This window comes from Mauremys mutica, chromosome 1 (genome assembly GCF_020497125.1).
Source record: "Mauremys mutica isolate MM-2020 ecotype Southern chromosome 1, ASM2049712v1, whole genome shotgun sequence".
In the NCBI taxonomy this organism is placed as follows: Eukaryota; Metazoa; Chordata; order Testudines; family Geoemydidae; genus Mauremys; species Mauremys mutica.
In genome coordinates, this window is record NC_059072.1 from 15,530,894 (window position 1) to 15,544,144 (window position 13,251).

The 13,251-nt window shown below is 40.7% G+C and overlaps 1 protein-coding gene across 1 annotated transcript in view; it reads left to right on the forward strand.

The window, feature by feature from the left end:
• Nucleotides 1-12,223, forward strand: part of DHTKD1 (dehydrogenase E1 and transketolase domain containing 1) — a 42,586-nt gene extending 30,363 nt beyond the window's left edge. Inside the window, exons 12-17 of the mRNA XM_045029037.1 lie at nucleotides 1,359-1,465; nucleotides 3,559-3,723; nucleotides 4,570-4,652; nucleotides 5,924-6,093; nucleotides 6,963-7,048; nucleotides 9,065-12,223. Coding sequence (XP_044884972.1) covers nucleotides 1,359-1,465; nucleotides 3,559-3,723; nucleotides 4,570-4,652; nucleotides 5,924-6,093; nucleotides 6,963-7,048; nucleotides 9,065-9,166 — 713 coding nt within the window. The 3' untranslated portion in view covers nucleotides 9,167-12,223. The remainder of the gene's footprint in view (nucleotides 1-1,358; nucleotides 1,466-3,558; nucleotides 3,724-4,569; nucleotides 4,653-5,923; nucleotides 6,094-6,962; nucleotides 7,049-9,064) is intronic.
• The last annotated feature ends 1,028 nt before the right edge of the window (nucleotides 12,224-13,251 follow it).

Consider the following 13,251-nt stretch of genomic DNA (forward strand, 5'->3'; position numbering starts at 1 on the left):
TCAAATTTCTGCTACAAAATGGCTACACAATGTCTCTGTTACCATTACAAATGGAATTTACAACCAGAGAGAGAGAGAGAAATAAACTGGACACAGATTTAAAATAAATATATATATATATTGTACACACACCACGAACTATCTATCTATCTATCACAGACTTCAGTTTCTGTTGGAAAGAAGGAATTGTCTGAGTTGTAAATTTTGTCCAGCACACTAGACTTAATCTGAGATGGCACTTTATTGACATAGTTCCCAGGAAACTGGCAAACTAAGAATAGGAATCAAGAGTGGTAGCCGTGTGTGTCTATATCAGCAAAAAGAACGAGGCGTACTTGTGGCACTTGAGACTAACAAATTTATTTGGGCATAAGCTTTCATGGGCTAAAACCCACTTCATCGGATGCATGCAGTGGAAAATACGATAGATAGATACACACACACACAGAACATGAAAAAATGAGTGTTGCCATACTATAACGAGACTAATCAATTACAAAATGTTGTTTTCTCCTGCTGCTAATAGCCCACCTTAATTGATTAGTCTCATTATAGTTGGTATGGCAACACCCATTTTTTCATGGTGTGTGTGTGTATATATATATATATGTATATCTTCCTACTGTATGTTCCACTGCATGTCTCTGAAGTGGGTTTTAGCCCACGAAAGCTTATGCCCAAATAAATGTTAGTCTCTTAGGTGCCACAAGTACTCCTTGTTCTTTTTGAACATACACTCTGCTTCGGATGGACACATTTCAACAGTGGCAACTGATTAAGAAATGACTTACTAGAGGTTAAATAGGTATGAAATGCTCAGCGCTGGTATTTTGATATAGAAGCCTGTCTCCAAATAAATATTTAAAAAGATGGCATGCAGTGAATCACTTTTATTCAATATGTTTTGTTGAACTTTAAATATTCTTGGATTTTTTTTAAGAGGCTTTTAATTGAACACCTGCCTAATCAGGATGACACTGTCCAGTTCAGAGGATTCTACTGTAACTTTTGGTGCAATTTTTAAAACCAAATTTAGGATTTATAATTGAAACAGAGGAATTGGCGTCAGTACTGCAGACTTAGAATCCTCCTCAGAAGCCAGCGTCTCTGATTTACACAAAGGCTTCAGTGTCCTCAGACTTTCAGATAATCAAAGTAGTGAAATTCTGACAGTACAAAACTCCCACAGGAAGTTGCATAGTTTTGTTTAATTAAAGACAATATCTTGCTAGATATTTTTTTGTGTGTAAACCTTTGGGAGAGGATTTGCATAGACTTACCAAGTGACTCTGTATAATGTTGACTTATACTCTGTGTAACACTCTTTTCTCTCCTCCCTCCTGACCTTGCTTCTTTAGGTGAAGCTAAGTGGCTCCTGCAGAGCGGGATAGTCATTCTTCTTCCCCACGGCTATGATGGTGCAGGCCCTGAACACTCTTCCTGCCGAATGGAACGTTTCTTACAGGTAGCTGGACACACGTGCCTGTGTCATACCCTCTGTCAATGCATGTCAATGTCAGATGCTTCAGGAAGACTGTTCTGTTAAAAGTTGCTACATGCCTGTAGCACTTGCCAGTCAAATCAAGCAGTGTAGATTGATTTAAATCAGCAAGCGGGAAGCCTAGATATAAATCATTAATTTTAATCTTGTTTTGCATTTGCCCTTTTTATTTTCCAAAGAGAGGTTGATTCTCATTGATTGGTAACCATTAAAACATGCTGATTTGCAACTAAATACAGCCTTTGCGCAAAATTTGATCCTTTTTTGATGCACTATATCTATACACATTTATTTAACTAATTGTATAAATTAACCTACATTTATTCAGATTCTTAATTTTTTACATTTTTATTATATTAGAAAATATTTTATTGTAATAGAAAATGCTTTTCTTATTTATTAGATGATTGTATTTTACTTTTTTGCAGTGTTGTTGTAGTTAGTCCCAGTATATTAGAGATGTGTGTGGTAATATCTTTTGTTGGTGAAACAGACAAATTTTCAAGCTTACACAGAGCTCTTCTTCTAAGCTTGTCTCCCTCACCAACAGAAATTGATTGTAAATTGAGGTAAAAGAAATTACCTCACCCATCTTGTCTCTAATTTTTTTACTTGTGACTTGTGGCAAGCTGCATTTCGATGAAAATTGGAATTGAGTTAAATGTATAAAAACAGCATGTAAAATTATTTTTCATTAAAGAAAACTATCCTTATATATCAGTACATTTTATGAAAAATGAGTTTATTGAAACGTGAATTCAGAACACTTTTTTTGAATTAGGTTTTATTTTTTAAAAGGAATTATTTGTACTGAACTGATTGTTTCTCGTGGTTATGTCCTTCCAGATTTTAGAACAATAGATCTTATCCTCTTGAACTTATTTTTTATTCATAAATTGGTAGATGAAAACAAACTTCCCTGTTCTTTTAAACTCCGAATTGATTTTTTCAACTTTGGATGGAACTAGTCATTGAATTGAACTGAACTAGTCAAATGAAGTAAATAACACATTATCTTTGCACCAGAAGAAAAGGCTAATGTTGTCAAAAGCTAGTTTAGCACTTCAGGCAGAGAATTCCACAAGCTCAGTGGTTTGACTTTTCTGTAAAACTTTGGCAGTAAACTTGCACTGCTTGAATATTTTTTTATTCCATTTTAAATGATTTTAATAGATTATTGTAAGTTTAAGCTTTAATGTAGGTTGTCATCAGTTCAATTTTAATTTTAAATCAGTTTATTTTTTTTTAAATGTATTTTTTTAAGATCATGGATTTTTATCCACCTTGAATTAAAGGCTTGGCGTTGATGTTAGGTCTCTGCAAGATCATATAACCAAGGTGGTTGCTATGAAAAAGAAATGGCATGGATTGGGAGAAAGGTTGATCATGTGCTTAAGGTGCAAGTCTGGAGACTGCAGTTCTATTCTAGGCTCTGAAACAAACTTTTCATATGTCATCTTAGATGAGCCATTTAACCAATCAGGAAACTGACCTTCAATGGGAACAATATTTACCTGCCATGTAGATGCGTTTTAAGGCTGAATTCACTAATGTTTGCAAAGGGATGTTGGGATCCTCTATTGGAAAGCACTTCAGAATTGCATATTATCATTTTGCCATTGTTGCTGTCTTAAAAACTGTTGCATTATAAATATTTTATTTTTAAAGGCTATAATACATCTTTGTGTAACTCCGTAAGTGCTTTACAAACTCACTAGGTGATTGCAGTGTGTGTGGGAGGTCTGGGATCAAATACAGAAGTTGTTTAAGAGCCCATTTACACTTTTAAAAACAATAGAATCAAGGGTCCTGGTTACACCACAGTTAAAGCTTTTGTAGTTTACTTGAGATGTTAGCAATGTTTTATAAAAGAATTAGAGCGACTTTATTTGTTTATCGCCTTTTCCTGTAAATTGAGACCTTCAGCACATATTGGAGTGTATATCTGTTCCCTGTACAAACACCAGTGATTGTACCTCAGTCATTTGTGCTGTATCAAGCATGTTTGGTTGACAGCTTGCTTCTTGGTGAGGGATTATTTTGTTCTCCTTGCATAGATGTGTGACAGTGCAGAAGAGGGAGTTGATGGTGACAACGTGAACATGTCAGTTGTGCATCCAACCACCCCAGCACAGTATTTCCATTTGCTCCGTAGGCAGATGATCCGAAACTTCCGGAAACCTTTAATTGTTGCTTCTCCCAAAATGCTACTCAGATTTCCAGTAAGTAGAAACACTTTCTGCTAGGGTTACTTTTACTTTGGTTTTACCGTCTAAGACCTACTCTAAAACACACTGTTACATCAGTTTAAACTGGTTCAAACTTTGTGCATTGGCCTTCTCAAATCTATTTAAACATGGCACATATTGGTTTAGTTTGCACCTGTAAACTTTGACAGTGCAAGCTAAGCCAATATAACAGTTTTACGCTGATATAAATGTGTCCACACAGGTTTTTTTACCATGTTGACACTACAGTGGTTTTCAAAAGGATTTTAGTTAAAATGGTATCTAATTTGACTTTTTCCACTTACGTTTGCTTTTTCCATTTCACTCATCTTAGATATTGAGACTACATTGGTGAGTTTCACTTCCCGGTTCTCATGCCATTAGCGAAATGTCCTGCTATGTTTTGGCATTCAGTGTTGGCAAAGAATGTCAGGGTTTTTTTGTTTTGTTTGTTTTTAATTCTTCCACCCTTTGCCCTTTCGAGAGGGTGAGAGGAAATCCTGGAAATCCAAAAAAAAAAAAAATGGATAACTCTTCATAATAGTTTCAGTAAAATTTTAATCTAAATCTGTGGGCTAAAATTTATTTGACAATGTCTCTTTAATCCCTTGGCATCAGCTGTTAATCAGTTTGATTGTAGCCATTGTTAATAATGAATGTTAGGCCAAGAAACTCAGAATCCCTATAAACAACTGACAGACAAACTTTTCTGATCAATAACAAGTAGTACCAGACTTGGGGGTGGGGGGTCCTTCGGGATCATATTTTAATCATTATATAGCACGTTGATTTTTAGATTTGAAAACCACAAGTTAAATATCCTACTTTTTCCCCTCTTAGGGGGCAGTGTCAAATTTTCAAGAAATGGCCCCAGGGACAACATTCAAGCCTGTAATTGGTGATTTGTCAGTGGATCCTAACAGGTAACTTGATTCTTGTTTCTAATACTCACAGTTCCAAACAGAATGTAAGCATAATTGGCTGTAAAATAAGTTTGTTTGGTTTTTTTTGCCTTTTTTTTCCCCTTGAAAATTCATTTTTGATAATTTTATGAAGGAAAAAATAAACAGGATCAGTAGGAGACCTAAGATAGAATTATAGGTCCTTTTATTCTCTTGTCACCTCTGTAAAACTTACTCCCCTGATTTTATTAGTTAGCCCAGATTTACACCCCTATGGGGGGAGGGATAGCTCAGTGGTTTGAGCATTGGCCTGCTAAACCCAGGGTTGTGAGTTCAATCCTTGAGGGGGCTATTTAGGGAACTGGGATAAAAATCTGTCTGAGCAGGGGGTTGGACTAGATGACCTCCTGAGGTCCCTTCCAACCCTGATATTCTATGAAAATGAGGGCCGAATTAGGCCTGAAGGTTTTGCACTGCACATAAAGGAGATTGATCTAATCTTTAGGAAATGTGATCTCTGCATAGTTGGTGGGCATATCTTACACCACCAGAAACTTCAGTACAACTGACAGTTGGTAAAGAAGCCCCAGGAATGAAACAGGAGTGGATAAGATATAATCATTGAGGCCTGAGCTCAGGTGCATTCAGAGAGCTTGAGTTTGATGGTTTATCTTGCTTCTGCCTATCATGTGCTTGACATTGACTAGTGCTGCTCATTCGTAAACAAATGAATCCCCCACTCTGCTTCTATTTTTATGAGAAAAATAAAGTTTTTGTTATTGCTCTTTGAACACTTCACATGCTGAAGTGAGGAGGCTGTAGAGATGAGAACCATGGCTGGAGCAGAGAACTATATTTCAAAAGTATGTTTTGTCTCTTTCTTTCCCTTCCTTAGGTAGGAATATTAAGAGCCCTGTTTGGATAAGCTTCTATCTATAGTGATAGTAGCCAAAGTACCACCATAGAATCTGAATGACTCGAATCTTTAATGTATTTATCCCTAACACCCTATACGTTAGGCAAGTACTACTATCCATATCTAACAGATGGGAAACAGAAGCACAGAGACTAAGTGACTTGCCCAAGTCTGGGGTGGAGCAGGGATTTGATCCAAGACTGGGAACTTAATAGCTGGACAGTCCTTTCTCTTCTGCCCTCTTTTCTTTCTTTTGATCTGATAGTCAGCTCTTTGGCCTTGTCCAGATTTTAGGATTTTATGTATAACAAGTGGCCTTGTAAGTTCTCTCTTAAAATGCTGTACTTGAAAACCCCTCAATTTTTCTGCCTTTTAGCATCAGCCGAGTGGTGCTGTGTTCTGGCAAGCATTACTATGCTTTGGTGAAACAGAGAGAGGCACTAGGAGAGAAGCAGCACAGTACCGCTATCGTCAGACTAGAAGAACTGTGTCCTTTCCCCCTGGAAGCTCTACAGCAAGAGATGAACAAGTACAAAAATGCCAAAGGTCAGGCAGATCTTTATACTTTGCATTTAACCTCTTTTAAAGTATTGAAACAAATCCATGGCCATCTAGGAACTCCACATGTTGCTGCTCCACATTGTTCTAGGATTAAAAGGCCTAGGTTTGGTTTGGTTTTGTTGTCCCCGTCTTCCCCCGCCCCGCCCCATAGATACAACTTTAGATCTGCAGCTTTAGAAACACAAGTCCTTATTACTTGCACCATAAGGGAATATACTGGTATGGAACCCATGATGCAAATAAGCAGTTCTGAATCTATCCAGCAGAAGGCTGTGGTACAAATTGACTTGGTATTACAGTAGAACTTGGGAGCCCAGTTGAGTTTGGGTTCCCATTGTGCTAGGCCCTGTACAAACAGACTAAGAGACAATCCTTGCCTTAAAGAGCTTATTGATACAATGGTTTAATTTTACAATACATGCATTTAAACAAATATTGCAGATCAGTTAATTGGTGTTTTTCCTATTCATCACCTTTGTTGGACCCCTTGGCTTGGTGGGAGGGATATCCTTCAAAGCACATGGAAGTGTTCTCTGTAATGCAAGGATTTGGAGGTAGAGGAACAAAAGAAAATGGGAAGAATAATTTGTTCTTAAAATATGAATTTTTATCCACATTTATTTTCACCCCTAGCAGCAGCATTGTGTGGTTACAAAGTCAGTCCAGTCTAGTAATCCTCAGACTGAAGAGTGGTGCTTTTGCTGTCATAGCAGGACCATTGTAGATGGAATGGGAATATACATCTAAGAAAACTAGCTTAGAGGCTCATTAGTACCTATTTCTGTATTCAGTGAGAAGGTCAGTTGGTGTATATATGGAATATACAAACACATGGCTTCTTATCTTTCCCACAGATTTTATTTGGAGTCAGGAGGAGCCACAGAACATGGGTCCCTGGGCCTTCGTGTCACCAAGGTTTGAGAAGCAGTTGGGATGTAAGGTAAGGTTTACAATAATCTTTTAAATTGATGTTTGAGTCTTTAGATACTATATATATTTTGCTACCAGGAATTAGTAGTGATTTAGTTTAATGTTCTTAAACGTAAAACCCCTCAAATAAGTGTAATATTCCAACTTAAGCTATTATATATGTTAGAATAGTATCTAGTGGTCACAGATAGAATTGGGCCCGTAGTGTGAGGTGCTCTACAAACAGTGAGAAACCCTGCCCCAAGGAGTTTACGATATAGACAGACAAGATAAACAGGCCCAAGTAGTAGGGGCATAGGTGTCCATTTTAGGTGCCCAAGTCCAACATTTAGGTACCACTGGCATTCACAAAACTGCAGCACAGCTGCCACCTAGTCATGTAGACCCCCTGATTTCCACCTCTGCAGTCCCTGAGGCCTCTGAATTTTAGCTGCTGTGCACAGGTGCCTAATTCCTGACATCGCCCAGCAGCTCAGTGCCCAAGCCCCAGTGGGATGCGCAAACAAGGTGTTCCCCCACCTGTCTTGCCTTTGGGACCTGATTCAATAAAAAGCATGCCTAAACCCATAAAGAATGGCTAGATGAGGTTGTCCCCACCCGCCCATAAGGTTGCCAACCCTCCCGGTTTCGCCAGGAGTCTCCCAGAATCAGGCTCTATCTCCAGGAGGCTACTGAAGTCAAACTGGGAGATTTTAGGCAGCTTAAAAGTCCAGCAGGACGAGGGGTGAAAGTAACTTAAGTACGCAGGGCGGCTGGGGTCCTGAGCAAGGTGTGGGGAGGGGGGGGGCCGGAAGGGGCGGGAATGGGTCCAGACTCCCCCAGGCAGTCCTTCAGCCCAGCCCAGCCCATGCTGCCTGGGGTCTGGTGGCAATTTAAAGGGCCCAGGACTCCCGGCCACTGCTAGTGCTACCTTGGGGCTCCAGCAGTGATTTAAAGGACCAGAGCCCCGGGCCTTTTAAATTGCTGGGCCTGGGGAAGCTGCCTCTTTTGGCCCCTGTCATCAGCAGCTCTGCCAGTACAGTCAGCTGTGAACTGGCTTACTTTCACCTCTGAGCGGGGCTAAGGCAGGCTCCCTGCCTGCCCTGACTCTGTGCCACTCCCGCAAGTGGCCGGCATGTCCCTGCAGCCACTGGGCTGGGCAGGGGGTCTCCGTGTACCAACTCCACAGCTGCCATTGGCCAGGAACTGTGGCCAATGGGAGCTGCAGGGGTGGTGCCTACAGGCGGGGGCAGCATGCAAAGCCCCCTACTCCCTCCCCTCACGGACTGCAGGGAGATGCCGGCCGCTTCCAGGAGCAGTGCGGAGCCAGGGCAGGCAGGGAGCCTGCTTTAGCCCCACTGCGCCACTGATTGGGAGCCACCCAAGGTAAGTGCCGCCTGGTTGGAGCCTGCACCCCTCCGCCCCCTGCCTTATCCCTGAGCCCTCTCCCACACCCAGAGTCTGCACCCTGCACTCCCTTCTGCATCCCCAACCCCCTGCCCCAGCCCGGAGCCTGCTCCCCAGCCACAGGCTCAGCCCAGAGCCCCCTCCCATACTCCGAACCTCACAGCCCCAGGCCAGAGCCCGCACCCCTGCCCCAGCCTGGTGAAAGTGAGTGAGGGTGAGGGAGAGCAAACGATGGAAGGAGCGGGTGGAGTGGTTAAGATCTGCTGAGGCGCTTTTGCTCTCATTCTTGGAACTGAACTTTTCAGGACCTTATGGGTTCTCCACTGTGAAATCTCCTTGGGGTGGATTGTCACCTTTAATATTTTAGTCTTGGGGGGCATAGTTTACTCAGGCAGTCATCCCATTGTTGAGTTAGGGTGAAGCAGATACTTTTTGATTAGTAGAAGAACAGCAATAGCTTCCTGAATCATGTATATGTGGGACTCGAGGATCCAGTGTTTGTATTTCATTTATTTTGAGGCATTAAAGTGCCATGGTGATAATGGCATAGAATCATGTTAGTTTAAATGAATAAAATAAATCTTAATCAGACATCAGTCTAAATCACCCCCCCCCCCAACTTCTTGAACTTTAATTGCAGCTCCATCTTGTGAGTAGACCTCCCTTACCAGCCCCAGCAGTGGGCATTGGAACACTACACCAGCAGCAACAGGAAGACCTCCTTGCCAAAACTTTTGTCTAAGGCCTCTCTACTTGGAAACCAGTTTCTTATAATATTTGTAAACTCCTTACAAGGAAAACACCTTGGCCTTTTCATCCTAAAAAGGAAGAACAAATCAGGAACTGTTCTGGAAAGAGCAGACAGTTCTTTAAATGTACGGATGTAACAAAACCCATAATGACCTCAGCCTGTGTGTATTACGCAGAGGATAATGCTCACTGTCCTTTTTTGTATTTTTGTTTTTTTATTATTATTATTATTATTATTATATAAAAACAGATCTGCAGTGAGATGAGTCAGTTAACTGGGAAATCAAATGTTTCATTTATAAAGCATTATCCCACATAGCAGTACAAATCCATAGTTCTTTGATATTGTTCATTTCTGGGAAGCTTTCCCTTGACTTTAAATTTAGATTTTTAAACCTCAGTGGATGTTTAAGAATTGAATAATGCCTTCAACAATGGCATTTCTATAACAATAAAGTGTTTTTCATTGGTCTTTGAGAACCAGGTTTGATGGGTCTCGGTCCCTTTCTCTCTGAGTGGGCAGAGGTGGGGGGAAAATACCACCACACTTAGGTTCCCTGATTGACAATTTCAGCTGAGAATTGAATGAGCCATGGACACAACTATCTTCTCACCCCTGAGCAACGCCTCTCTGTCAGGGTTGAAGCACAATGGCTGGGCAGTGTATGGGGAAAATGGCAGTGCTGGCTGCCTATGTTGTGTTTATTCTGAGGATAAACAGAGAGCTCTAGCCTCCAGGACTATGAAACCAGCACCTTTCTTCAACAAAAAATTCACTCACCCATTTTTAAAGAATTAACCATTGCTTTCTGAGATGTGATGTATCAAAATGGCTGTTTACCTTGTTCATTGCTGTTGCTCATATCCCAACACTCTTGAATATGAAACATCAGACATTTAGTGCATGTATTACTGTAATACAATATTAATTTTTCACCCTATATTTCCATTTCCAAGCCCTTTTCTATGCTGAATTCTGTAACTATTGCAATCTGAGATAACACATCTCTAACATGCAGCTGTCTGTTCTTAGTGGATGAGAAATGTTGCTGCAGTTCATTAGTTTAACTCTTGTCTTAGCTTTTGAAAAAGATTTGAATGGCAGAAATACATGCAGTGTAATACAAGTTTAAATTGGATTATTTGATATCTAGCATTTGGAACATTGAATACAGCAGTTATTTTTTAATGTAAAGGTTAAATGACCTCCTTTCGCTTTTTTGGCTGGCACTTAGAAAACTGTCACATAAATAATGCTATTGTACTATTTTGTTGAGCTCTTCAGTACTGTGACATAAGTTATGACATTTGCATAAGAAGTTCATTTTAACATTTTTTTTTCCAGTAGAAATGTTTTTCAGAAATGAAGAGAATTTCTACTGAAAAATACATTAAGTGAGCTCCTAGGACATGGAGAGAAATCTTCAATCAGTGACATCTTATGTACTAAGTATAAAGTGCACACAAACATAAGAGATGTTGGACCAGATCATAATCCCCAAATCTGCACATGGATCTCACCCTTTTCATGTGGGTAGTGGGGTGATCCTCCATTGTACACTTGCCACCCAAGCCCTTGGAAGATGCTCTGTAGGGCTAAGATACACATGGTGGGGAGAGGTTAACAGCTCCAGGCAGGGATTTAGATTTAAACTTTTTTTTTGTTTTCACTGAAACTTTTTTTTCTGTTCAGTGGACTAGATTTTGGAGCCGTTACACTGGTGGGCACTAACATAAGTAGTCACATTTGATTTTTAAAATGAAATTGCATTTATCTTAAACAAGCGTCACAAACTAATTTTCAGAACACTCCTGTATGAGGCAGGTTTATTCTTCCATTTCATAGAAGTTAAGTGACCCTGCCTAACTCCACAGAGGGAGTCTGTAGCAAGGCAGAGAATAGTATGCTGGAATTTGTGTCCAGACTATACCTTTGTCAACAGTTGCTTACCATGTTACTTTGGCTGACAGAGTGCTGCAGGAGCTTATGTGACACTTTGTCTTCCAGGGGGAGTACTTGTGGAACATTGTGTGGCATTTTCCTGAGGTTAATAGCAACACTAGCATTGGCCTTTCTGGTCTTCTTTAGGTATGCTGCATAGAGTAGTATTGCAACAGCAGATCTCAAACTTCTGCTAGTTATAATAGTCAGTATAAGCAGCCATATCTAGCATTCTTTACATTCTATCTGTTAGGTTCTGGAGAACTTTAGGCATCTCTTAGTAAATGAGCTCCAAGAAAAAACAGGAAGTCCTAGCTGGACCAGTGAGTCTCCAGTGTTATGTAGTCTGCTGGCATCTACTCATTGTCCACAGCTGGGACCGAATGCAGTGTGTACTAACCTACTGCCTTCACTCAACAAACCCTATTTGAATTGGGGGCACTTCAGAGTTCAACCCTGTGGTATATTACCCCTTACTCCCCTGCTGTCTTTGCTCTCCTCTATTTAATACTGCATCAGTATAGCACTTGTCTTTCTCCCCCTTCCCTCCCCCAAAAAGTGGGCTCTACATAATCTCCTTCCTCTACCAAGTTGACAGTGATGTCTTGTCAATGACAAACTTGCAGACAGTTGCGTGCATAAAGTCTAAACCCAGAGCTATGCCTAAGTCCCTACACTTCTCCTTGGGGGAACAGTCTCTGTTTATTGACCATCTTCCTATACTTTCCTCCCAGAAATTTTAGTTCTGTCCATTTCAGGGGAATGAAGAGGATATGCTCTTATTTTCTATCCCTGTTTGACTTCATATGGTAGGGGTAGTACTGAAGCTTTAGAGCGGTGATGTAGGTTGATAGTTGTGTTTAAACCTGTGTAGGCACTGTTACATATTAGCACTCTACAACCACATAAAAAGACAACTCTCTCTTCCTTGAAAAGCTCAGTTTGACCAAAGAGACTCCAAAATAAGAGGAGAGAATGAAATACAACTCCTTTTCCCCCCTCACAAATTACTTGTCAATTTATATGTATATTTTGTCCTATTATGCCCATTTGCATCTGCTGGAATCCTGTCTTTGAATTAAACTTGAGCCTATTTGTTCTTTGTCACATTCTAGCTCTGCCCTAATTATTTATGCTTTTTGTAGTTAAAATGTTTAACCCTTTTCTTCCTTTTCACGGTGGCTGAGTTGTGTGGGATTTTCAAGCCCTCCTGTACCTGCCCCTACCACCCCCCATTAAGTGTAGCTATGGCTGTAAGGAGCCACTTTCAGAATGACACTGAATGCAATGAAGATTGGAGAAAGGAGTGTTTTGTGGCCACAGCAAAAAGAGTTTGCAGATCCTGCTATTGTGCAATAGCATGGAGGCTAGGTTTGTTTTTTTTAAAGAAGCCTAGGGTTAGGCTCCTGCATGTTAAAATTCAATGGAAGTTTGGCACTTTTGCTCTTATATCCCTTAAAGTAGGAGGAGTAATAGCTGGATTTGTGTTTCCAAGCAGGAAATGACAGGGGGGGTGGGTTGTATTGTATTTCCTTAATTTTGTAGCAGGAATCCAAACAGCAGGAAGTTGAGGTAGGTCTAGAAACTCCACCAGCCACAGGCTAGTGCTGAAAAATTCTTGGTCCCTGTTGAAAGAAAGGTTTCAGAGAACTCCTGTTCTTTTTCTTGAAAGAAAGCAAGTCTCGTGCTTGTTATGACAGCAAGGTTTGAGGAAGAGACTCTACCCTTACAACCAGGTTTCATTAGAGCACAGAAACACCATCATCATCTGCACCTTAACTCTAGAACAGGGGCTGTCTCTAGCTAGAGCTATGACCCCCGGCTCGGGTATACCTAGCCTACATCTCCTGAGCTAATGCGAATATACATAGCGACTTGTATCCGACGAAGTGGGTATTCACCCACGAAAGCTCATGCTGCAAAGCGTCTGTTAGTCTATAAGGTGCCACAGGATTCTTTGCTGCTTTTACAGATCCAGACTAACACGGCTACCCCTCTGATACTTGATACATAGCGGTTTAACTGTATGGTATGGTTGAGCCGGGCTGTGTAGGTAGCTCCCGCCCTTAAAACTGTGCTGATGCTGCTATTTATCTCTCTCCTACCTCAATAAGAGCCAGTGGGGGGATGCTACC